The sequence below is a fragment of the Mesoplodon bidens genome, assembly GCF_964165515.1.
Source record: "Mesoplodon bidens genome assembly, chromosome: 2".
NCBI lineage: Eukaryota > Metazoa > Chordata > Mammalia > Artiodactyla > Ziphiidae > Mesoplodon > Mesoplodon bidens.
In genome coordinates, this window is record NC_138177.1 from 110,017,377 (window position 1) to 110,042,156 (window position 24,780).

Genomic DNA, 24,780 nt, shown 5'->3' on the forward strand with positions numbered 1-24,780 from the left:
GAAATCAGAAAGTGTGACGTCTCCAGATTTGTTCTTCTTTCTCAAGATTGCTTTGGTTATTTGGGGTCTTTTTGTGGTTCATACAAATTTTAGAACTTCCCCCCCCCCATTTCTGATAAAAAAAATGCCACTGGAATTTGGATAGGGATTGTACTGAATTGCTTTGGGTAGTATGAACATTTTAACTATATTAATTCTTCCAGTCCATTAGCATGGAACATTTTTCCATTTATTTGTATCTTCTTCAATTTCATCAATGTCTTATAGTTTTCAGTCTACTGTTGTTTTATATTGTAGTAGGTCTTGAAATCAGACAATGTGAGTCCTCCAACTTTCTTATTTTTCAGAAAAAAAAATTGGTTACTCTAGTTACTTGCAATTTCCACATAAGTTTTAGGATTGTCTTCTCGCTTTCTACCAAAAAACGTGGTGAGATTATGTCAAACTTACTGGTAATTTTTGGGAAAATTATCATCTTAGCAATATTGAGTCTTCTGGCATAAATATGATTTATTGCTCCATTTATTTAGGTCTTCTCTAACTTCTCATAGCATGTTTTGTAGTTTGCAGTGTACAAGTTTTTTTTACAGTAGTTATATTATTTCTATATTTCATATTTTGATACTGTTATAAATGGCATTTTAAAAGTTTTTTCAATTTTTTTGTTAGTGTATAGAAGTATGATTGATATTTTTGAAAATTGTTATTGTATAATGCAACCTTGCTAAAATCACATATTAGTTTTATAGCTGTTTTGTAGAAGAGGTTGGATTTTCCACATAGATGATCATGTCATTTTCAAACAAGGAGTTTTACTTCTTTTCTAGTCTCAATGACTTTTATTTTTTTTCTCAGGTTATTGCACTACTAGAATCTCCAGAGGAATATTGAATAGAAGAGGGAAGGTTGATTTGAATTGCCAAATCAGCATTACTATAAGTGAAAATCCATAGTGATGTTTTTATAAACCTTCCAGATGATTTTAATATTTACCCAGTATGGAGATATATTAACATACACAAAATTTCATTACTGTTGAGATATACTAATCTACTTCACTGTCTCCTCATGCACTTGGTTTCAGTTCCTTGGATGTGCCAAGTTTATTACCATATTAGGAATAGGGGTAATATTTTTTGTTTTTTTTTTTGTGGTACGCGGGCCTCTCACTCTTATGGCCTCTCCCATTGTGGAGCACAGGCTCCGGACGTGCAGGCTCAGCTGCCATGGCTCATGGGCCCAGCCACTCCATGGCATGTGGGATCTTCCCAGACCGGGGCACGAAGCCGTGTTGCCTGCATCAGCAGGCGGACTCTCAACCACTGCGCCACCAGGGAAGCCCAGGGGTAATGTTTGATATAGGGAATGACAGGATGAGCAGGAATCACGCTCTGTTTCTTGCTTTTGTTTCTCTCATCATGTTAGCACCCATCTTCCAGACTGACTTTCTCCACAAGTCAAGAACCTTGGCTGCTGACAGTTCTAGGCTCATGTCTTTCCAGCTTCACCACCTGAGAAAAAAGAGCTTATTGTCACCTATCTCAGCTTAAACAAGCATGGCAAGGGACTCTGGTTACATTGGCTTAAGCCATGTGCTCACCCTCTGAACCAATCTGTGTGGCCAGGGTGTTAGGACTTTGTGACTGGCATATCCAGTGTTAGGTGCCATGGCAAGGGAGGAAAGGTCCTACATCACTCATTTAGGCTACATGTTAGAATAGGGAATGAGGCAAGGGGAGCAATGGTGCTCCATAAGGAAAGTGAGTGATAACAACATGGCCAAGTGTTAAATCACTGGGAACTTAGGCATTTCCTTGGTTTATGTCTTATACAGTTCTCAAGCGGTTCTTTCATGATGTTTCATGTATGAGATGTTAATACTTATTATTTTCAGGATATGAAGTAGAATAAGCTCAAAAGAAGCATTACACTGCTCAGCACTCAGTCGTGTCCATCCCTGCCAGGCCTTTCTTGTCAGCTTAACACACCTTCCTTGGTTGAGTGTACTGGCACTGCTGGACCTCTGCTGATGGTCTCTCTTTTAGCATCTTTTATAGGTTTCCCTACCTCATGGAGGGCTAAGAACTTTGCTCCCACACAAGGAACATTTGAAATGTTAGATTCCAGAGGATATGCACACAATAGCACTTAATAAATATTTGTCATATTGAATTGAACCTGAAGAAATGAATTTACTAATGGGAAGTATGTAATGAAGGAGGGGAAGAGGGAGTCCAAGGTAAGCTATAGGGGAGCTTTGCACAGTCAGGTAAGCTTGAACACAGTGATCTAAAAATCACTTCAAGTAAATAGCTGCTTTACACCTGCATGAACCTGCAAGAGATTTTCTGTGACAGCAACCAGGTGAAGAGTTTATTAGCATCTCCCCTTCACTGGGCCACATTCTGTTGCCAAGAATGCTGATGATACCCTCCACTTGAACTGTAGTAAACAACAATTTACCACTCACATTTTAGGAATGTGAATGTTGCAACAACAAAATACTCATTGACAGACATTAATCACTTTCTGAGCCAAGAAGGATAAAAACTACACAGAAACAATAGAACCCAAATGACAGATGGGACTGAGGGGTGGTCAGGACCTCATTGAGACACCTGCGATCATGCTGTAGACAGTCTTTCCTAATTAATTTCTCAAAGTAAACTAAAGCAAGCACATATAACCTTTGTATTCCCAGTGCCTATCACTGCATTGGCAGAGTTAAAAGCTGATTTGGTAATGAAGGCTTTCTTCTTACCATCTAATTGTAATTAAATGACTAATTTGTCTTTCTCTCAACACCAGATTATAAATTCTGTGAGGGCAGGGATCACATTTGACTCGTTTACCCTCATTGCTCAAGATCCAGTGCACATAAGTAGATGCTTAGCAAATATTGTTGACATGAAAATGAAATGATGGGAAATCAGGAGAGAAGGGAATGCTTGAGCTTCTACTGTGTGCCAGGCATTTTGATAGGTGCTTATGCATTACTGTAGGTACCTCACTTTTATTCCCCATGACAACTCTGGGAGATATAAATTAATATCATAATTTTACAGTTAAAACTGGGAAGGACAACTTAGAGTGCTGAGTATCAACTATTTGCTGGGCCCTATGCTAGGAAATTTACATATATTATCCATATGTAGATATTCAAAATGCCCTGGAGTAAGTGTTTTTCTCCATACCTTACAAATTTACAGAAAAAAACTGGCATGTAGTTAATAAAATAATGCTAATATTTAGATCCATATCTTCTGATTACAAATTGAGTACAAATAATTAAATGTTCACTGAATGAATTAAGGGATTAGTGGTTCTTATTAATTAATTTATTGATTCATAGATATTTATTTGCCCATAAAACTCTTATGAAAAGCAACTTTGCCAGTAGCACTTATTGTAAACAATAATAATTTCAGGATCATTTTTCACCTGAAAAATCAAAATTTGTGCTTGAAAATCTCTTCTAAAATTTATTTCATCCTCTACCTACAGCTTTATCACATTTAAATTATCTCTGACATATTATTAAATCATAATCCAAGAAAACTCTTCATAAGATCTTTAAGTAATACACTCAAGTATTTAACAAGTCTCATTTATATATATATATCTTGTTGAAACTCATTATATCTCCTTTTTTAATGGAAAATCCAATAAAAAGATTTTTAATATCTTATCCCTTATTTTACTGAATAGAATCCTGCCTTTATGTTCACTGTTATTCTGTAAATAAATCTGGACTTTTAAAGACTAATTTAATAGCAACAATACTATTTGTAACATACTTTTTCTTTTCTTGGCCTTAGGAAAATATTCTAATAATTTAACTATGAAATTACATACCCTTTCATTTCCCAGATCCACACCCTAAAGCCTTCCTTATTTTTTATCTCACCAGTTAGCCTCCTTTAGTGACATTTACTGACAGCTCATTCCTTTTCCTACTTTTCTGTTATAAGGTCTTACTTTTCAATGGAGGTCACAGTTTTGAAAGCTGTGGCCACAAATGCTTATATGGTCCTTTGGATGAGCTAACTCAAAAGGGCAATGAAAGGGACGCATTTTGCAACCAGATGGCTCTGTAATCCACAATTAATTTACTAATTTCTGCATGAAAACTAAAAAGATATAGTTTGATTACAGAATGTATTTCATATATATGCAAGCACTTAAAACCTTTCTAATTAGTATGCAAGGTCTAAACCAATCTCAAGAATTAGCGTCAGATTCAGAGCAGAATCTTAAAATATTGCTAATCCTTTTAAAGTGTAAATGAATTAGTCATTTGGAGAATGCAAATCAAAATGGCAAATACCACTACATACCCATTAAAATAACTCAGTGAAACAGAAAATTTTCTAGGAAAATACAAATGATCATAATAGAATCAGTCATAGGAAACCTGAATAGACCAAGAATTAACTTTTACTCAATTAATCAATAAGAAAAAGCTACTCCACTTGAGAAAATGAGTTAATGACATACTTTTTTGGCAGGTTGACAAAAATTTTAAAAGGACAGTAATATCTACTTTTAGTGATAGTTTAGGGAGTATATGTAAGTGTATGTAACTGTATATGACAAATACTGTCATATACAGTTGATAATAAAAAGAGTTGCTAATACTTTCTTGTGAATAAATTGCCAATGTTAATCAAAAAAGGGAAATTTTTTTTTTTTTGGTCTCTGAAAATTTTCTTTTAGAAATTCTTCCTAACCAACTAAAGATGTAAATTAAGATTTTTCTATAGGCATGTTAATCATAAAGAACATTATTTTAAAAGAGTGAAAACTTGGAAAGATTCTAGATTTCCTTGTATAAATTTTATTACATGAATATATGATCATTAAAAATGAACTGATATTTCAGTATGTTAATGATAGTGTTGAATTTAAAAGCTCTTATTATACTCTAAAGAAATCCACAAAATACAACTACACACAACAATATAGAGGGTTCTCACAAAGATATTTCACTAAAAGAAGTCAATCACACAAAAAATATGTATTATATTATTCCACCTATATAAAGTACATAAACAGGTAAAAACAATTTATGCTGTTAGAAATCAAGATAATGTTTAACTTTTGGGGAGATAATGACTGGAGGAGAACAGAAAGGGGTACCTGGGGATGATAGTAATGTTCTTTTCTGAATATTGGTCCTGATTGCAGGGATGTGTTTGTGAAAATTCTTCTAGCAAATGACAGAAGCCAAGGTTTTCATGTACTAAGCTCTAAAGAGGAGCCAGAAAATATATAAGTAAGATATTATGTAACATAAATACTTTAAATAACCCTCCTTGGCCTGATTCTAAATCCTCATACAAAAGGACATTGATAAAATAGCCAGTTCATTCTTCCCTTATCTCTTCATTCATTCAACAGTTAATTATTGAGAATTTCCTGTGTGCCAAGTCCACTTCTAGTTAGTGAAGTGAGGAAAACCATTAGGTCACTGCTCTCATGGAATTTATATTCCAGCTGGGAAGATAAACAATAAACATTGTAACATTCCATTGAAAATTAATATGTATCACTTAGTGTTAAAAGCTATACAGAGATTAATCCTTTGTCAGTTGCTTCATTTGCAAATATTTTCTCCCATTTTGAGGGTTGTCTTTTCATCTTGATTATGGTTTCCTTTGCTGTGTAAAAGCTTTTAAGTTTCATTACATCCATTTGTTTATTTTTATTTTTATTTCCATTACTCTAGGAGGTGGGTCAGAAAGGATCTTGCTGTGATTTATGTCATAAAGTGTTCTGCCTATGTTTTCCTCTAAGAGTTTTATAGTGTCTGGCCTTACATTTAGGTCTTTAAACCATTCTGAGTTTATTTTTGTGTATGGTGTTAGGGAGTGTCCTAATTTCATTCTTTTACATGTAGCTGCCCAGTTTTCCCAGCACCACTTATTGAAGAGGCTGTCTTTTCTCCATTGTATGTTCTTGCCTCCTTTGTAAAGCAGCCCATGCAGCTCTTTATCAAAAAAAAAAAAAAAAAAAAAAAAACCCAAACCACCCAATCCAAAAATGGGCAGAAGATCTAAATAGACATTTCTCCAAAGAAGACATACAGATGGCCAACAAATACATGAAAAGATGCTCAACATCTAATGCTCAACTAATGCTCAACTAATCATTAGAGAAATGCAAATCAAAACCATAATGAGGTATCACCTCACACCAGTCAGAATGGCCATCATCAAAAAATCTAGAAACAGGGCTTCCCTGGTGGCACAGTGGTTGAGAGTCCGCCTGCCGATGCAGGGGACACGGGTTCGTGCCCCGGTCCAGGAGGATCCCACATGCCGCGGAGCAGCTGGGACCGTGAGCCATGACCGCTGAGCCTGCACATCCGGAGCCTGTGCTCCACAGCGGGAGAGGCCACAACAGTGAGAGGCCCGTGTACCGCAAAAATAAAATAAAATAAAATAAAATCTAGAAACAGCAGAAGCCAGTTGGAACCCGCGACATCTTGTAGTTGTCTGAAGATTCTTCAATCACTATGTCAAGCGACACAGATGTTTCTCTTCCTTCATATGATGAAGATCAGGGATCTAAACTTATCCAAAAAGCTAGAGAGGCACCATTTGTTCCCACTGGAATGGCAGGTTTTTCAACAATCGTTGCATATAGATTATATAAATTGAAGAGCAGGGGAAATACTAAAATGTCTGTTCACCTGATCCACATGTGCATGGCAGCCCAAGGCTTTGTTGTGGGAACAATGACTCTTGGTATGGGCTATTCCATGTATCGAGAATTCTGGGCAAAACCTAAACCTTAGAAGAGGAGAGGTTGTCTTGGTCTCACTGGTGGTGCTTGCTTTAGTTAGACATCTCATATTGAGGTTATATGTTTATGTTGAAAATAAATTCTTTGGGTCGGACAATAAAATGGTAATTTGAATACTGGCTTCCTTTCTTGCAGGCTTGATTTGCCTGGTGACCAGGTTACTGGTGACTAGTTCATTAGCTAGGTCATTCAGGGGAGTCAGATTAGCACAAAAACATGTCATTTTTAAATGCACTTGATAGTGGTACAATGTCCACCTTCTTAAACTCTTCTGATGAAATTAGTTGTAAAGAGGACAACATGCCAATCCTGATAATGCTCCCAGTTGCTGCAGAATATCATGTGCTTTTGATGTAATATAGGAATCCTACTTACCCCAGTTAGTTTAACTCTTTCTGACTGCCTTGTGGACTGAGTACTGTTTTAAGGGCTGGTTGGCTCTTGAGGAACCCTTTCAGAACAGTGCACAGAATACAACAATATAAACCTCCTGGCAACTATATATGTGTTTTTAAGCCAAACCTAAAAAGCTGGTAAGAGAGCTGCCTTTGAAGAGTATTTATTTAAGAATCATAGTTGTAAACATGAGAATAACTTAACTGTAGATCCCCATTTAGCTCTTTTGTAATTGTAGAATTATATTTTGTTGCTGTTATATTAGAATAATTTTTATGTCATTTTGAAATAGAAATATGAATTTTAAGTGCTAATGCAAGGATAAATGAAAAACACTTTTTAAATGTGTGCAGTATGTTTATTTTCTCTGTAAGAATCATAAATGTTAAACTAAATAAATTGCCTATAATGGAAGTGATTTATGAGCAAGCTGGTTTGGTCAGACATTATACAAACTTTGGTATACTACAGAATGCTTTGTTGTACTTGTGAAATTCTCTTGTCTAACCTGAATTTACATTCCATGATGATAACATGGTAAATGTAGTGTTATTAAAGTAAGTGAACACATCAAAAAAAATCTAGAAACAATAAATGCTGGAGAGGGTGTGGAGAAAAGGGAACCCTCCTGCACTGTTGGTGGGAATGTAAATTGATACAGCCACTATGGAGAACAGTATGGAGGTTCCTTAAAAAACTAAAAATAGAACTACCATATGACCCAGCACTGCCACTACTGGGCATATACCCTGAGAAAACCATAATTCAAAAAGATACATGTACCACAGTGTTCACTGCAGCACTATTTACAATAGCCAGGACATGGAAGCAACCTAAATGTCCATCAACAGATGAATGGATAAAGAAGATGTGGCACGTATATGCAATGGAATATTACTCAGCCATAAAAAGGAACAAAATTGAGTTATTTGTAGTGAGGTGGTAGGACCTAGAGTATGTCATACGGAGTGAAGTAAGTCAGAAAGAGAAAAACAGATACCGTGTGCTAACGCATATATATGGAATCTAAAAAAGCAGCACTGATGAACCTAGCGGCAGGGCAGGAATAAAGACACAGACGTAGAGAATGGACTTGAGGACACAGGGCAGGAGGAGGGGAAGCTGTGATGAAGTGACAGAGTAGCACTGACATATATACACTACCAAATGTAAAATGGATGGCTAGTGGGAAGCTGCTGCATCGCACAGGCAGATCAGCTCCCGTGCTTTGTGACGACTTAGAGGGATGGCATAGGGAGGGTGGGAGGGAGACTCAATAGGGAGGGGATATGGGGATATGTGTATACATATAGCTGATTCAATTTGTAGTACAGCAGAAACTAACACAACATTGTAAAGCAATTATACTCCAATAAAGATGTGAAAAAAAAGATTTGGTACAAAAATGAAGAAAATAAATAAAAGCTATACAGAGAATTTTAAAACGCAAGATAGGATGGTGACTGAGTTGCTGCTTAGGACTCGGTTGACAGACATGGCCTAGCCGAAGAGATATTTAAACAGAGATGTGCAAAGAAAGAGTCAGTGATGAAAAATCAGGTATAAGGAACAGCATTTCAAAGAAAAAATGACTTCTGCATTTGACCTCAGGCAGCTGGGTGGGTCAGTGTTGCTGTTTATGTAGGAGTATGGGAAAGGCGGCCAACTGATATAGGAGAGTAGAGAGGGGCTGCATTTCTCAAGTGTGAAATAAGTTTTTAGCTACTTTTGAATGAGTCTGGGCCTTAAAATATTTGAAATTAATTTGAAGGACTAAAGTAAAATCCTGGTCAGGTGTAAACAGGGTCATAGAAGCAGTTGGTGTTGGAGGAAGGTATTAGGCAGAACTATATTTATATCAACAATTTGAATGAACCTAAGTAGAAGATGAAGGCTAGTTGGGAGATTAATTAAGAGAAAATGTTAAGCCAAAGTTTGTTATTCCATTAACAATGAGTATATAATTCAAGATACTATTTTTTTTTTTTTTTTTTGCGGTAGGCGGGCCTCTCACTGTTGTGGCCTCTCCCCTTGCAGAGCACAGGCTCCGGACGCGCAGGCTCAGCAGCCATGGCTCACGGGCCTAGCCGCTCTGCGGCATGTGGAATCTTCCCAGACCGGGGCACGAACCCGTGTCCCCTGCATCGGCAGGCGGACTCTCAACCACTGCGCCACCAGGGAAGCCCTCAAGATACTTTTATTAGATGGGGTGACTTAACATTACTGTCCAGAGGTATAACATTGTCTTCCTATAGTGTAAACTTTTAGAGTAAGGTGGTTACTGGTTCCTCTTGTTGTACTTTTATCGGCTCTGGGATTGATTCGTTACAACTGGTACTCTGGAGAAGACAACTTCCATGCTTTCCTTTAACAAATATTTTCTGAGCATAGTGATAGGTATAGAGGATATAATGTTAATAAGAGGTTGTTTTCTGCCCTCAAAAAGATCACCATCTGGAAAGAAATAAGGGAGAAATAAATTGTCAATTAAGACATAAAATGTTAAGTGTTATCCCAGGGGCAAGAATGAGGTGATGTGAGAGGAATTTAATCCAGTCAGAAGAGGGATTGGAGAAGTTAGGGAATGCTTCCCAGGGGAGTGATATCTACTCTAAGACTCATCAGATGAGCATGAGTCATTCATGTGACAGCAGAATGTGGAAGTGGGTGGGTGATGGAGAGGGGGATGGAGATGTAGCCTGGGGATACAGAGAAGGTGGATGGAGCTCAGTATATACAAGTACAATGTGAGCTGTGAGAACTGTGACTGGAGTGGTAAACCAGAGGTGGAACATGAAAGACATTATCAATCATATCATGGGGCTTGAACTTCACACTGAGTACAAAGGAGAGTCCTTAAAAGGTTTTAAGTAGGAGAGTAAAAGCATCAGATTGGTACTTTAGAAAGACTCTGGCTGTATGGTGAAGAATGGTTGAAACAGGGCTGCATTGCTAGCACATATGTTGTGTGAATTAGAAAAACAACTTGTGAATTAGAAAAATGTGTTCCCTCTGGGCAGAGAAATGATCTAATAGTGCCCCCTCAACCTTAATCTTGGGAGCTGAGTTTGGACTGTATTTCACCCCTACTCTCCTTGCCCCTGACAAGGCTGGGTGCTTTCAGGCAGGGCACAACCTACACAATGGTTCACAGTGGCTCTTTTTGCAAAGGGTTATGTAGGAGTCCAAGTGAGTGATGCTGGGGACATGAACTAAGGATAGAGACAGGTGGAGGACTTTTTGATATATTCAGAATTGACAGGATTTGGTAACTGGTTGCAAGAGGGTAAGGAAAGGGAGTGGAAGAGTTTCTGTATGTGTATGTGTGTTCAAATATTCATTACTTCATCCTTCCCTCACTCCTCTTTTTTTCTCTCTTCCCAGGATGAAGTTCTGTTCTCCAAAGAACTCACTGTACAGTTGAGGGCTGTTAGGGAGGCTTATATCAAATACGTAAAGAAGTAAATGCATTTGGAAGTTAGATTCTATATGAAGAGTGGAGAGTTGGACACAAAAGAAAGAGTGCTCTATGCTGCCTGAGAGTGGGGGAGACAGTCAGGAAAGGCAGTAGGGGTGGGATTTTGAAAAGGGGGGGCATATGGTCAGGAGGCAGAAAAGGGAGCCTGAAGATGGTAGGATTAGAAATGGAGAAGGATGAAAGGGGTATGGTGTTCCTGATAAAGACCTAAAGACATAAAACAGTGTGGACTTTTGGGAAACTGAAAGTCCTTGACTGATTAGATGTGTGACAACAGTGAGATGGTACAGTAAGAGACAGGGAACTGGAGGCAAGGGCCGCATGGTGGCAGGCCTGGCACTCACTCATTTGACACACATTTTGGTCCTTTTGTCCTTGGTGCCTGGAAAAAGTGATGTAGAGTCATAGTCTCTACCTTTGTGGCATTAGTCTTTATTTTTAAAACAGTTTAAGAATTATTTTGGTTTTGTGCATTACTTTGTAGGCAATGTGGTAGGCATATTGGGGAGGGGAGAATCAAGACAGAGACCAGGTAGGGGGCATCTTTATCCAGGAGATGATGATGGATGCTGAACTGAGGCAGCATTACTGAAGGTGAGGTGGGGAGAGACAAAGGTTAAGGAGATTTCTGTGACAGGACTTGTTGACTGATTGAATACAAAGTGTGAGGGAATTGTAGGGCCAAGGGATGGTCTCCTGGTCTCTGATTTGAATGACTGGGTGGTGAAATATTTTTCTTTCTCTGAGATAAGAAATTCAGAAGGAGATATGGGTGAAGAGAATAGTTCAGTTTTATAGAATTATTTCGTTTCCTGACCAAAACTGACAAATCCATATCCAAACAGCTTTCTAAGCTACCTACATTTCCCATGTTGGCTCAAAATGTGTGCATGTGTGTGTGTGTGATGTTCATGGTGATGGGGCAGAGGGTGGAGGTGGAACTGAAATTCAATAGTGGACTTTCTTTGTTATAGTATTATTAGACTCTGGGATCTGGAGAGCAATGAATTGCTCTATGAAGAAGCCTGATAAGGTTCTAGGTATATATGAGACACTGTGTGTGCCTGTTTTTAATAAAAGCAGAAGATTTTGTTAGTTGTGAGTTCTAAGTCTAACCAGAGCTTCCAATTATGGACTAAGGGATGGCTTTAGTTTCAATACCACCAAACTCCTACTTTTTAATTTCTCATATGTCTCTAGAACAATTTCGTGTGAAAGCCACTCTCTTATTTCCTGATAACCATGTGACAACAGATAGCACTTGTGTAGCACTTTGCTTACATTCCTCATGAGGTCAAACATAACAGGTATTAATGTGCTGATCATCATACAGATAATATTGAACAATACAAGGGACTGGGATCATAAATCAAAAAATTAATTAGCAACAAATATGATCTGACTATGTGTTTTACTAAAATGCTATTGTAGGTACAAAAGCTTTAAGACAACTTTCTGGTTTATGGAACAATATAAAGTGATTTGTAATGAATACTTACTTTTTCATATGTCAGCTCTAAGAGTGGGACTACTGCATGCAGATATACAGACTGTGCTTTGTGAAACTCCAGGAGTGCCATTCATATAAAAAATTATTTGAATGGATCCTTTTAGAGTTGTGTATATGGTGGTCCTAGATAAGATTTAGGGTTATGTGGAAACAGAAGACAGAAATGAAGGGAAATTCAGCTAGTCCAAGGGAAGAAGCTGTGCTAGGCACCACAAGTAGAGGGTGACGGTAGGAGGGCTGATTGGAGATTAAGTCGAAGACTTGCCAAGAAATCCAGCATGGAAAATGACTGGACCTCTTCTTGCAGAAGCGAGAATGGATGATGGGGAGGTGAACACAGGTGTTATCTACAGGAGGGAAGGAAGTGGGAAGACAGCAGGAGTTTGCTTTCTAGAGAATGGGTATGGATGTCAGTTGGTTTGTCACCATAAATTTGTGCAACAATATTGTTCACTCTGATCACTATGAAATCAATTTACTGAGCAGTGTTATCTCTTTGGGATATAAGCATGAAAAAATAATGGTTTTCAGTATCTATGTTCTAGTGTTTCCCCTATCTCATTGGGTACCAATTTCTATTACTGACATCATAGTCCAATTCTATTAGTATTGTCAGCTTTGAGTATTTGAACAGTTTTGTTTTTTTGATGGTTAGCACCCAATCCTATTCATTTTAAGAAATGTGTCTTTTAAGACATGTGTCTTCAGATTTCCTCTTTCCCTTCCTCTAACTCAGGCCAGACTTATGTCTCTGACTTGAAATAGGGGAGAAAGGAGTATACAGCCTCTGTTTCAATTGACTGCTTCTCCCTTTTCTTAGGGTTTTTCTGCTTGGGTCTTGGGGAGGAGAAATAGGAGAGGCTAATGTCTCCTCATAAGCCTGTTGTGTAGTTTCAGATGTCACTTGGTGGTAGGTGCCCAAAAGTTGTTCCCTAGCAAGTTCTTAGATGGGTTCTGTAAAGCTCTTCTCTTTACACAGTCTCTTGGCGTGAGAGATCCCAAGCGGATTAAGCCCAGTCACATTCCACAATTCTACTCAATCAGTAAGAAACTCTACACTTAATGTATCAAACATGCATGAAATCCTCAGTGCATGATGGTGGTCCCACTAGAAAATCTGTCTTCCCCACCTCTCTCCTGCCTATTTCTTCCATGTCAGCAGCATCAAGACTCTGCCCATCCAGTGGTTCAGCAGTGTTGGTGTGAGAGGATCACTAGCTCCTGACTTTGTGGCTTCCTGAGATGTACACTTTATTCAGGAGTATCCTTTTTGTTTTTGGTTTTGGTTTTTTTGGAGTATCCTTTTTGAACACTGTACTTCCCCCAAAGGACAACTCCTTTCTCTCTCTCCTAGTCTTCTTACAGTGGGGGTGGTTAGTGTAATGGAATTGCTGGGTGGTGAACTATAGCTTTGGATGACCTAGAACCTCTCACTTGCTATAAACAGATATGGCTTGCAGTATTCTAAGTTTGGAATCTGGGGTACATAGTACCTTTTGTTCTCAGATTTGTGCCATCATAGCTGAAAGTGGAATCTGGGTGAGTACTAAATTGTATCCTGTTTCAATAGCAAAATTCACATGTTCAAGGCAAAAACAGTGTGCTCCTGGGGAATCTATACATAAATGAATGGTCAGTGGGTGGATGGGTGAGGCTTTTATTTGCAATGGGGTTGATGAATCTCATTCAGTGACTTGATGCTTCAGACCACTTTGAAAATGTGTAATTATTTATATCTTGTAATTTAATATTTGTCTTTTTGCTAGGCTTTAACTTCCATGGATTAAGAATGTCTTTTTAATTCACTACTTTTCCACAGCACCATAATGCAGAGTGATGGCAAATAGCAGAAGCTTAATAAACTGACTGACTGACTGATTGACAGGTGGCCCTCAGTGCTAAGATCCCTGAGCTTGGGGTACAATAGTACAAAGCTTCTCAGCATGAGAGCTGCTATGAATTGAACACTACATTCAGGTGTGGGCCCACACAACTGCCACTTTCTAATGGGATTCACACAACACTTGGAGGTGATTATTAGTATCACATTTTTACAGAAGAGAAAACTAAGGTTTAATTCTACACCAAAGTCTGCCTCCAAAGAATTAACAATTAGAAAAAAATTTTTTTAGCATTTTTACATATATGTAGCTTAAAATATAAAATATTTTAAAATATTTATACTAAAATCTAACCTTTCCTTGTTCTACAAATTAAACCTTTCTTAACCATATATTCTTCCAATTTCTATTCCTTCTCTATGCTCTATTTCATAATCAAGATTCTTGAATTTTGTGTACATTCTTTCTCTATTTATTCACACCACATTATTTCTTTACCATAATTACTCTTATTAAGGTCATTTGTAACTCTACGTTGTTATATTAAATGGTTGCCTCTGAGTGTCTGCGTTCTCTATTCAAAGCTTCCTGCTTTCTCTCTTTTAAAATTATTTGTTTTAAAATTAAATTAAGCTAATTTATTTATGTTATTTATAATTATTATATAGTTATTTCTATTTTATTATTTATAAATTATTATTTTATTATTTATTTATTATTTGTCTAAGACAGGGTCCACACTCTTCCACATAAGGAAATTCTTTGCTATTCCACAGTTGTCACCATTGCATACTTCCTTGTTTCAATTGGCCTTGCTGAGGCAACATGGAGAAAATTGAAGTTCATTTCCCAGAAACCACAAGACTTTGGTTAGAGTTGGTCAAAAGAGATATTTGTTTGAAATTTGGAAGGCAGAAGTAAACCAACAGCCATAACTGTCTGAAGGGAGGGGTGATAGGAGGCAGTAAGAAATAAAACCAGCAGAGGTGGGCTGGCATCCTTACTTTTCCCTACTCCATGTTCAACTTTTTCCTGACTGCTGGCTTTGCTGACCTATCATGATCCCAGACTTACCACAAGAAATCTAGCAACAAACTCACAGAGGTTGTAGGTGTGCAGGGGTCACAGGCTACCACAGACTTTTTTTTTTTTTTTTTGCGGTACGCGGGCCTCTCACTGTTGTGGCCTCTCCCGTTGCGGAGCACCGACTCCAGACGTGCAGGTTCAGCGGCCATGGCTCATGGGCCTAGCCACTCCACGGCATGTGGGATCTTCCCGGACCAGGGCACGAACCCGTGTCCCCTGCATCGGCAGGTGGACTCTCAACCACTGCGCCACCAGGGAAGCTCCTACCACAGACTTTTACATCAGCGCCCTCATGGTCCCACTCTAGTTCCTGGCCTTGCTTAGCTTCTAACATTCAACACCAAAAACTAACTCCAGTGCTTCAGTGCTTCTTGACTCTTCAACTCTTTCTTCAGTTACTTCCCCAGTTAACCCTTGTAATAAATTCCCTACTCTGTAATATTCATAGTAGTTCTGTTTCCTTGATGGAACTCTGACTAATATCATTATTGGTTGTTTTAGGTATCTATTAATGAGTACCAAACTATCCCAAAACTTACTGGCTTGAAACAACCATTTTATGATTTTCATGATATTGTGGTTGACTGGGCTAAGCTAGGTGGCTTTTCTGCTGGTCTTACTTGAAGTCTGGTATCCATGAATGAAATCACCTAGAGGCTTGACTTGGAATCAGAGATAGTTAGGTTCGTTTCTTTGTGCATATGGAATCGGAACCTCTTCATCAGCATAGCTGGGTTTTACACATGGGCTCGCAAGAACACAAAAATGGAAGCTTTCATAATTCCTGCTACATCCTACTAATTAAAGCAAGTCATTGGTCCAGCCCAGACGAATTTGTGAAGGGACTACACAAAGGCATGAATAACAGGGCTTGTGAATCTTTGAAAACACAAAGTTTCCAAACTCCAAAGCTAGTTTTGGAGACTAACTACCATACTTTTCTGTTTGGCCTGCCATACGCCTAACTCACTTTAATGTTAACTCAAGATGTGCTTTTCTGTGTCCCATTTTAGGCTGCTGTCATGGTGAGTGTTCATCAGACACTACGTTACCAAGTCCAAGCTCACTCTGCTCTCCTCACAACAGGCCAATAAATCAGAGACGAGGTGTTGAGGCAAGGAATACAACTTTATTTGGTAAGATGGCAGACAGAGAAGATGGCAGACTAAAGTCTCAAAATAACCATCTTATTGGGCTTTGGATACCAGTTTTTTTTATAGCACAGAGATGGGGAAGAAATGAGGAAGTAAAGTAAAAAGGCCATATGTTTTGCAAATATCACCTGGAATGGCCAACCTCTGGGAGGGGATGTGTTAATTTCTTCTTTCTTGCAGCCATCCACAGGTGGACAGGGTCCAGATGTTTCCCTGAACAAAGGCACTTTGGTTTAACATTCAGGCAGGGGGGCAGCGTTCCCAGAGGCAGGCCATTATGTATAGACAGTATCCTTATAGTGAACAAAAGCAGCGGAAAGCAAGGGTAAAGTAAAAGAAACAGATCCAACATGTAGTCAGATTTGGCTCTTCCCTGTTACAACTATGTTTGGGGTCACACCATCTGCGCATGTTCTATTAGGTCACTCTGACCTGCAACACCAGCCATCATTAATAGCATGAAGTAGAAGCACAGAAAGGTAGTTCCCTTAGTTCTGGCTGGGCAGGAGGGATTGTGAATGTATACCACCCCTCAGTATTATGGCTTTGGGTAGACTCCTGCAGGCAGATGAAGGACACTTTTGTGACACTACTGACTTGCCCATCTCCAGGGACAGCAGTCGGTTGCTTTTTTTCCATTCAGAAACCCTGAAGTCATTTGAGACTCTGAGGTTGGTACAAAGGCTGCCCTCTCCCACATAGGGCTGCCTCTTTTCCTTTACTTGGGAAAACTTATATTTATTTTCTGTAGCTAGATTCCCTGCCAGAGGCAATGGTCCTAAGGTTCTCTTTCCAAACCTGGTACTTTTTTGTGATTAACTGCATCAACTATTAGACCATGAATGTTGCTGTATGGCTGTAATGGAAAGTTCATGCAGAGATTCCACATTACATGTTTTATTACTAGTTTATCATGGACTATAGCCAGAGCTGGTTTAGTAGACATAAGACCTATGTATGTACTTGCACAGAGGCCCATGCTTAGAAGGCCCTGCACTTGGTTTAATGCTTTGTTGTTGCCAACTTGAAATTCATAATTACAATATTTCTTGAACTGAGGCCCCCCTCATTCTCATTTTACACTGGGCCCCACAAGATATGTTGGTGATCTTAACTACACCAATGGTAGCCATTCATTTTATTTTTATGGTTATTAATAATTCACAGTTAGCTCCTTGATGCAGACCTGGGCATAGAGCTCCATCAGTCTCTGTCCTAGGAAGGGATAGCCCAGTACTGGGACCTACTAGAGCTTAGCTACTGCACTGGAACATTGGGAGGGAAGTAACCAGGCTCATAAGCCTTGCTTGCAGAGCTGTGGAGTGGGCAAATAGGAAGGACACAAAGAAAGGCTGACTCATATAGTATATCTATTGCCTACACAGAATTTCAGGCTTTTGTCATCTTCTTCGTAATAGGTCAAGTGTCCTACATGTACCGCCTGCCAAACCTCCTCCACATTTACCTGTGTATCCAGAACTATTAGCACTGGTTGAGTTGGTGCCAGCTCACTTGAGGAACAGAGTGCCAACAGATTTTCTGCCTCAGCAGCCCAGTCGCCAAATGCCTAAATACAGAGCTCATGTTCCGCTGAATGCCATGAGAGTAAATCAGAGCATCCCACTGATTAAGGGCTTCCAACTTTCCTCTGATTTTAGATTCTCTGCACTTCTCATTTAAACTGCAATACCCTTCTTGTCAATCCTTCCACTCAGACCAAATTAATTATGCCAGGTCAAAGTCTGATCTATGTTTAAAGATTGCTAAGGATGACCCCAGGCTCACCTTACTTGGCTTTCATTTTGGTTTACTTCCAAATCAGTGAGTAACTCCTACCAAAGCTGAATGAGATAAGGATGCAAATGGTGGGTGATCATCTTCAGTGTCTCTCCAGTTCCTCAGGGAGTTGAATTTTGGCGGTAAAATTCCCTTTGCAACATGAGACAAACTTTAATTGGAAGAAAAAGAAACCATAAGCCTATAAACTTGGACTCAAAGCTCTACCTACTCTCATGAAGCCAAGTTCTTTCAGCACCATAGTAGGCCATAGTTTTATGTTCCCTTTTTTTTTTCTGGAACTGTTAAGGGCCTGTGTAGGTATGGCCATGGCCTGCCACTTAAATCTGCTCTTTTCAATCTACACTCTCTCTTTAATAAATCTAATTCATTACTATGGCTTTAATGCCATCTATATCCTGACAACCATGAAATGTATATCTTTATTTAACAACTAATTTTGGACTCCAGGCCTTTGGATTCAATTGCCAATGTCATAATGCTAGCTGACATTTATTCACAGGCTCCCTAAATGTAAACGTTCAAACTCAGCTCTTTATTCCTTCTATTGAAATCCTCTTTTCCTGAATCTTCCCCATCTCAGTAAATGGCATTTCCATTCGTCCATAGTTTCAGTTAGAAACTTAGGATTCATCCTCATATTCATTCCCCTTTATCTCTCTCATACAACCCATGACCATATCTTCTCTATTCCACTTAATTTTATTTTTAGTGTGTCCACTTCTCCCCATCCATCTCCTCTAAGCTAAAATCATTTCAGACCCAGGACAACTGCTATAGCTTTCTCACAGGATGATATTTCCTTTCATGTACTGCAGATCCCCTTCACACACAGAAACCAGAAAACTGTTTTCAAATGTAAATTAGAGCTCCTTTGCTTTCTTACACTTGTATTTTTACTATTCACATAGACAACTTTAACATTTTGATGAAGTTTGAAATATTATTCCAGAAAACTGTTGTATGAAGTAACATACAACCAGATAGCAAGAAGAAAAAAGTTTTATTTATCACTGTGTATGATAAATGAAACCATGAGTAAATAAAATTATACTTTTTTTTTTTTTTTGCGGTATGCGGGCCTCTCACTGTTGTGGCCTCTCGCGTTGCAGAGCACAGGCTCCGGACGCGCAGGCTCAGCGGCCATGGCTCACGGACGCGCAGGCTCAGCGGCCATGGCTCATGGGCTTAGCTGCTCCGCGGCATGTGGGATCTTCCCGGACCGGGGCACGAACCCGTGTCCCCTGCATCGGCAGGCGGAGTCTCAACCACTGCGCCACCAGGGAAGTCCTAAAATTATACTTTTAATATTGACTTACAGTTTCAATTATCTCTGGGTATTTATATTTAATCGTTTTAGACTTCTTAAAATTATTTTCATGAGCTAATGATCCACAACAGAATTTAAAAATTCACAGTATCCTTCAATTTTGTTTATTTTATTAAAATCCAGTCCTTGCTCTAATTGCATTTCTTTTCTTCTTTAAAATACAAATAGCGACACTTAAAATAACACTAACAATTGCAACACATCCAACCACTGACAATACCAAGGTAGAAATGTTAACTCTGGAATTTGGATGACTTTCACCAGCACTGGGATCTGCTTGAGGAATAAACAAAGCTACTTGTGCAATGTTGGATACTTTTGCTGTCAAATTGCTTTTATCCACACTTTGAATAGTAATGAATATGTGGGTTGCATTTTCTTCTGAGATATTTCCTGGTTTGAATGCAAAGGTTTCCTTGGAGTTGGCCTCATTTGGTAACAGATCAGTAGTGTTTACTTGCAGAGCATCATCAAAATTATCCCTTAGATCCAGGATGCTTCCACTTATTTTTATGATATACTGTTGAACTAAGGAAAAAAAAGTTACAAATGATGTAGGAACTGGAGCATCCATTTAAAATTCCTTTTTATTAATTCTCCTCAAAAATATTTAGAATGCAAGCTTATACTCATATCCAAAGCCATATTTAGTTTTCCATAAAAGCTGAATTCTGCCAAATGCTACCTTCTCTGCATGAAAAGTGGCGGCATGTTAAAATGTGTCACATTTATGATTCAGAACATGAGATTATAAAATTAATACTTTTCTGAGCTATCAGTTAAAAATTATTTTCCTCTTACCCACCCATACACTGTTGCTTTTGCAGTGAGTACCCTTCACTGTATGAACTTCATCCTTACCTTTTCCAACATCAAAATCATCTCCTGGTGCTGTCCATGTTATTCTGATCTCATCTCCATCAGGTGTGGCTTCAAGGTCTGTGATTTGACTTGGTGGGTAGAGGTCAGGTAAGGGAACTTTTGAAACATTTGAAACCACAAATGCACCTCCAGGTGCTGTTCTGGTGAAACTCTCCAATTTTGTCTGAGTGTCCTCATCAGTTTCAGGTCTTGGTGGATTCTCTTCAATTTTCCCTGCATTAAAAATTTCCTTGTTTATAATAAGCATAATACTATTAGTATTTTCATTTGAATTCCCCATCCCACTTGTCTTCTTTTTTTTCTTACACTCAGTCACATTTTATCAAGTTTGGTTATAAAGTCATAAGTCAAAAAAGCAGAGAAAGAAAAATATATGTAAAATATAGTTGCATAAAATATAAATTAAAAATATAGCCTAGAGATATTTTTGAAAGGTTATGAAAAATCATTTACTCAGTATTATTTTTGATGACCTTTACTGATCTATATATTTGAATATATAAGACCTAATTGAGCAGAACTTTGGTTTTCTTCTAGTTATGTATTACCTATTACTCCTTTTACCATTCTTATGTCACAGAAATTATAAAGGTAGTTTGGTAAATCAGAGGCTCCCTGGGCATGGGTGACACTGTTCTTGGAGAGTCATGAGATTCATTGACTTTGTGCTTTCAAACTCTTTGGCAGGAGAATTCTTTCTCTAACATCCTGACCAGGATATTGTAGGATAGAATCAGATAACTAACTGATTTGGAATTAAGGGTGCACAGTAAAAAACGATGCACAATGACTATCTTTTTAAAAGGAATTGCTTTACCTCCCAAATTATTTCCAAGCTGGAAGTAAACCTGGGGAAATTCTGCCAGTCCCCTTCCAACCAGTTCTCTCCCTCCCTGTTGCAAGTTCTAAGGAACACTACCTCTGATCATATTCCAATTGCCAACTGAACATTCCCAGAAGTCTCAAAGTAACGGACAAGATGAAGTAAAGCTAGCAAAGAATATATATTTTTCTAATTCTTTCAGAGTTACTTTGTTGATACAGAAGCAGATACAACTCTATATTCTTTTTCATTATCATAAAATAAACATAATATAAAATTTACCATTTTAACCATTGTTAAGTGTACCATTCAATGTCATTGTCTTAGCCCATTGGACTGCTTTAACAAAATACCATAAACTGACTTATAAACACAAAACATTTATTTCTGACAGTTCTGGAGGCTGGGAAGTCTAAGATCAAGGTACTGGTAGATTCAGTGTCTGGTGAGAGCCCGCTTCTTGCTTCACAGATAGCCATCTTCTCTCTGTGTCCTCACATGGTAGAAGGACGAGGGAGTTTTCTAGGGTCTCTTTTATAAAGCACTGATCCCATTCATCAGGACTCTACCCTCATGGCCTAAACACCTCCCAGAGGCTTTACCTCTAAATACCATCATATTTAGGCATTAGGAATCAGCATATCAATTTTAGGGGCACACAAACATTCAGTCTATAGCAAGCATTAAGTAAGTACATTCACACTGTACAACCATCACCACTATCCATCTCTAGAATTTTCAGCATCCCAAATGTTGAAATTCTGGACCGGACAAACAATAAAGCTCCCCTTTCCTATCTCTTCTCAGCCCCTGGTAACAACTTTATGTCTACGTTATGTCTCAATGTATTTGACTATGGTAGGTACCTCATAGAAGTGGAATCATAAAATGTTTGTCCTTTGTGTCTGGCTTATTTCACTTAGCATAATATCTTCAAGTTCCATCCATGTTCTAGCATATGTCAGAATTTCATTCCTTTTTAAGGCTGAATACTATTGCATTGTAAGTATATACCATATTTTGTTTATCTATTTATCTGTCAAAGAATTTTGGATTGTTTCCACCTTTTTGCTACTGTTAATAATACTACTATGGACACAGGTGTACAAATATCTCATTGTGACTCTTCTTTCAGTTCTTTTGAATATGTACCCAGAAGTGGAATTGCTAGATCAAATTGTAATTCTGTGTTGAATTTTTAAAAGAATAGCCATACTGTTTTCCATAGCGGTTGCACGATTTTATGTTCCTACCAGCTGTGCACAAATGTTGCTGTTACTCCATTACCTCACTAACACTTGTTATGTTCTGTTGTTATCCTAATGGATGTGAAGTGGTATCTCATTGTTGTTTTGATTTGCATTTCTCTAATGAATAGGGATGCTGAGCATCTTTTCATGTACTTATGGCCATTTGTATGTATCCTTTGGAGAAATGTCGATTCAAGTCCTTTGCCTATTTTTGAATCAGGTTGTTTTTTTGTTGTTGAGCTTTAGGAGTTCTTTATACTCTGGATATTAACCCCTTATTAGGTATATGTTATGGAAACATTTCTTCCTATTTCATAGGTTGCCTTTCACTCCATTAATAATAGTCTTCTTTGATGCACAGTTTTTAATTTAATCATTTTAACTTCTGTTGCCTGTGTTTCTGCTGTCATCCAAGAAATCAAATCTAATGACATAAAGATTTTTCCTGTGTTCTCTTCTAAGAGTTTTATAGTTTTAGCACTAACACTTAGGTCTTTGATTCGTTTTGAGTTAATTTTTGCATATGGGATAAGGAAACAGTCCAACTTCTTTTTTTTTTTTTTTTTGCATGTGGATATTCAATTTGCCCAACACCATTTGTTGAAAAGACTGTTCTTTCCCAATTGAATGGTATTGGCATCCTCATCAAGGATCATTTGATCACATATACAAGGGTTTATTTCTGGGTTCTCTATTGTATTCCATTGGTCTATATGTCTTTATGCCAGTACCACACTGTTTTGATTAGTGTAGCTTTGTAGATAATTTAGAAATCAGGAATTATGACCCCTGCGATTTTGTTTTTCAAGATTGTTTTGGCTATTCGGGGGTTCCCTGAGATTCCATATAAATTTTAGAATGGGTCAGGGGAGGAACCAAGATGGCGGAGTAAAAGGACGTGCTCTCACTCCCTCTTGCGAGAACATCAGAATCATAACTAGCTGCTGGACAATCAATGACAGGAAGACACTGGAACTCACTGAAAAAGATACTCCACATCCTAAGACAAAGGAGAATCCACAATGAGATGGTAGGAGGGGTGCAATCACAGTAAAATCAAATCCCATAATTGCTGGATGGGTGACTCACAGACTGAAGAGCACTTATACCACAGAAATCCACCCACTGGAGTGAAGGTTCTGAGACCCATGTCAGGCTTCCGAACCTGGGGGTCTGGCAATAGGAGGAGGAATTCCTAGAGAATCAGACTTTTAATCCTAGTGGGAATTGATTGCAGGACTTCGACAGGACTGGGGGAAACAGAGACCCCACTGCAGAAGGGCCCACACAAAGTAGTGTGTGCATTGGGACCCAGGGGAAGGCGCAGTGACCCTAGGGGAGACTGAACCAGACCTACCTGCTAGTGCTGGAGGGTTTCCTGCAGAAGCGGAGGTGACTGTGGCTCACCGTGGGGACAAGGACACTGGTAGCAGAAGTTCTGGGAAGTACTCCTTGGCGTGAGCCGTCCCAGAGCATGTCATTAGCCCAACCAAAGAGCCTAGGTGGGCTCCAGTGTTGGGTTGCCTCAGGCCAAACAACCAACAGGGAGGGAACCCAGCCCCACCCATCAACAGTCAAGCTGATTGAAGTTTTACTGAGCTCTGCCCAACAGAGCAACAGTCAGCTCTACCCACCACCAGTCCCTCCCATCAGGAAACTTACACAAGCCTCTTAGGTAGCCTCATCCACCAGAGGGCAGACAGCAGAAGCAAGAAGAACTACAATTCTGCAGCCTGTGGAACAACAAACACATTCACAGAAAGATAAGATGAAAAGGCAGAGCGCTATGTACCAGATGAAGGAACAAGATAAAACCCCAGAAAAACAACTAAATGAAGTGGAGATAGGCAACGTTCCAGAAAAAGAATTCAGAATAATGATAGTGAAGATGATCCAGAACCTCGGAAAAATAATGGAGGCAAAGATCGAGAAGATGCAAAAAATATTTAATAAAGACCTAGGAGAATTAAAGAACAAACAAACGGAGATGAACAATACAATAACTGAAATGAAAACTACACTAGAAGGAATCAATAGCAGAATAACTGAGGCAGAAGAACGGATAAGTGACCTGGAAGACAGAATGGTGCAATTCACTGCTGCAGAACAGAATAAAGAAAAAAGAATGAAAAGAAATGAAGACAGCCTAAGAGACCTCTGGGACAACATGAAACACAACAACATATGCATTATAGGAGTCCCAGAAGGATAAGAAAGAGAGAAAGGACCCAAGAAAATATTTGAAAAGATTATAATCAAAAACTTCCCTAACATGGGAAAGGAAATAGCCACCCAAGTCCAGGAAGCACAGAGAGTCCCAGGCAGGATAAACCCAAGGAGAAACACACCAAGACACATAGTAATCAAATTGGCAAAAATTAAAGACAAAGAAAAATTATTGAAAGCACCAAGGGAAAAATGACAAA

General features: G+C 38.6%; 2 protein-coding genes across 2 annotated transcripts in view; one reads left to right on the forward strand and one right to left on the reverse strand.

Annotated features, from left to right (window-relative positions):
* CLCA4 (chloride channel accessory 4) overlaps positions 1 to 24,780 on the reverse strand; it is a gene marked incomplete at its 3' end in the record, with an annotated part of 133,737 nt that overhangs the window by 25,176 nt on the left and 83,781 nt on the right. The window contains 4 exon segments of the mRNA XM_081258896.1: positions 17,071 to 17,128; positions 17,738 to 17,839; positions 19,530 to 19,927; positions 20,261 to 20,494. Of these exon segments, the coding sequence (XP_081115022.1) occupies positions 17,071 to 17,128; positions 17,738 to 17,839; positions 19,530 to 19,927; positions 20,261 to 20,494 (792 nt within the window).
* Positions 6,248 to 6,799, forward strand: LOC308612098 (HIG1 domain family member 1A, mitochondrial-like; the record flags this gene model as incomplete). The annotated part of the gene is made up of 1 exon (XM_081224354.1): positions 6,248 to 6,799. The coding sequence occupies exon 1, from the start codon at positions 6,518 to 6,520 to the stop codon at positions 6,797 to 6,799; it is 282 nt and encodes a 93-aa protein (XP_081080480.1). The 5' UTR covers positions 6,248 to 6,517.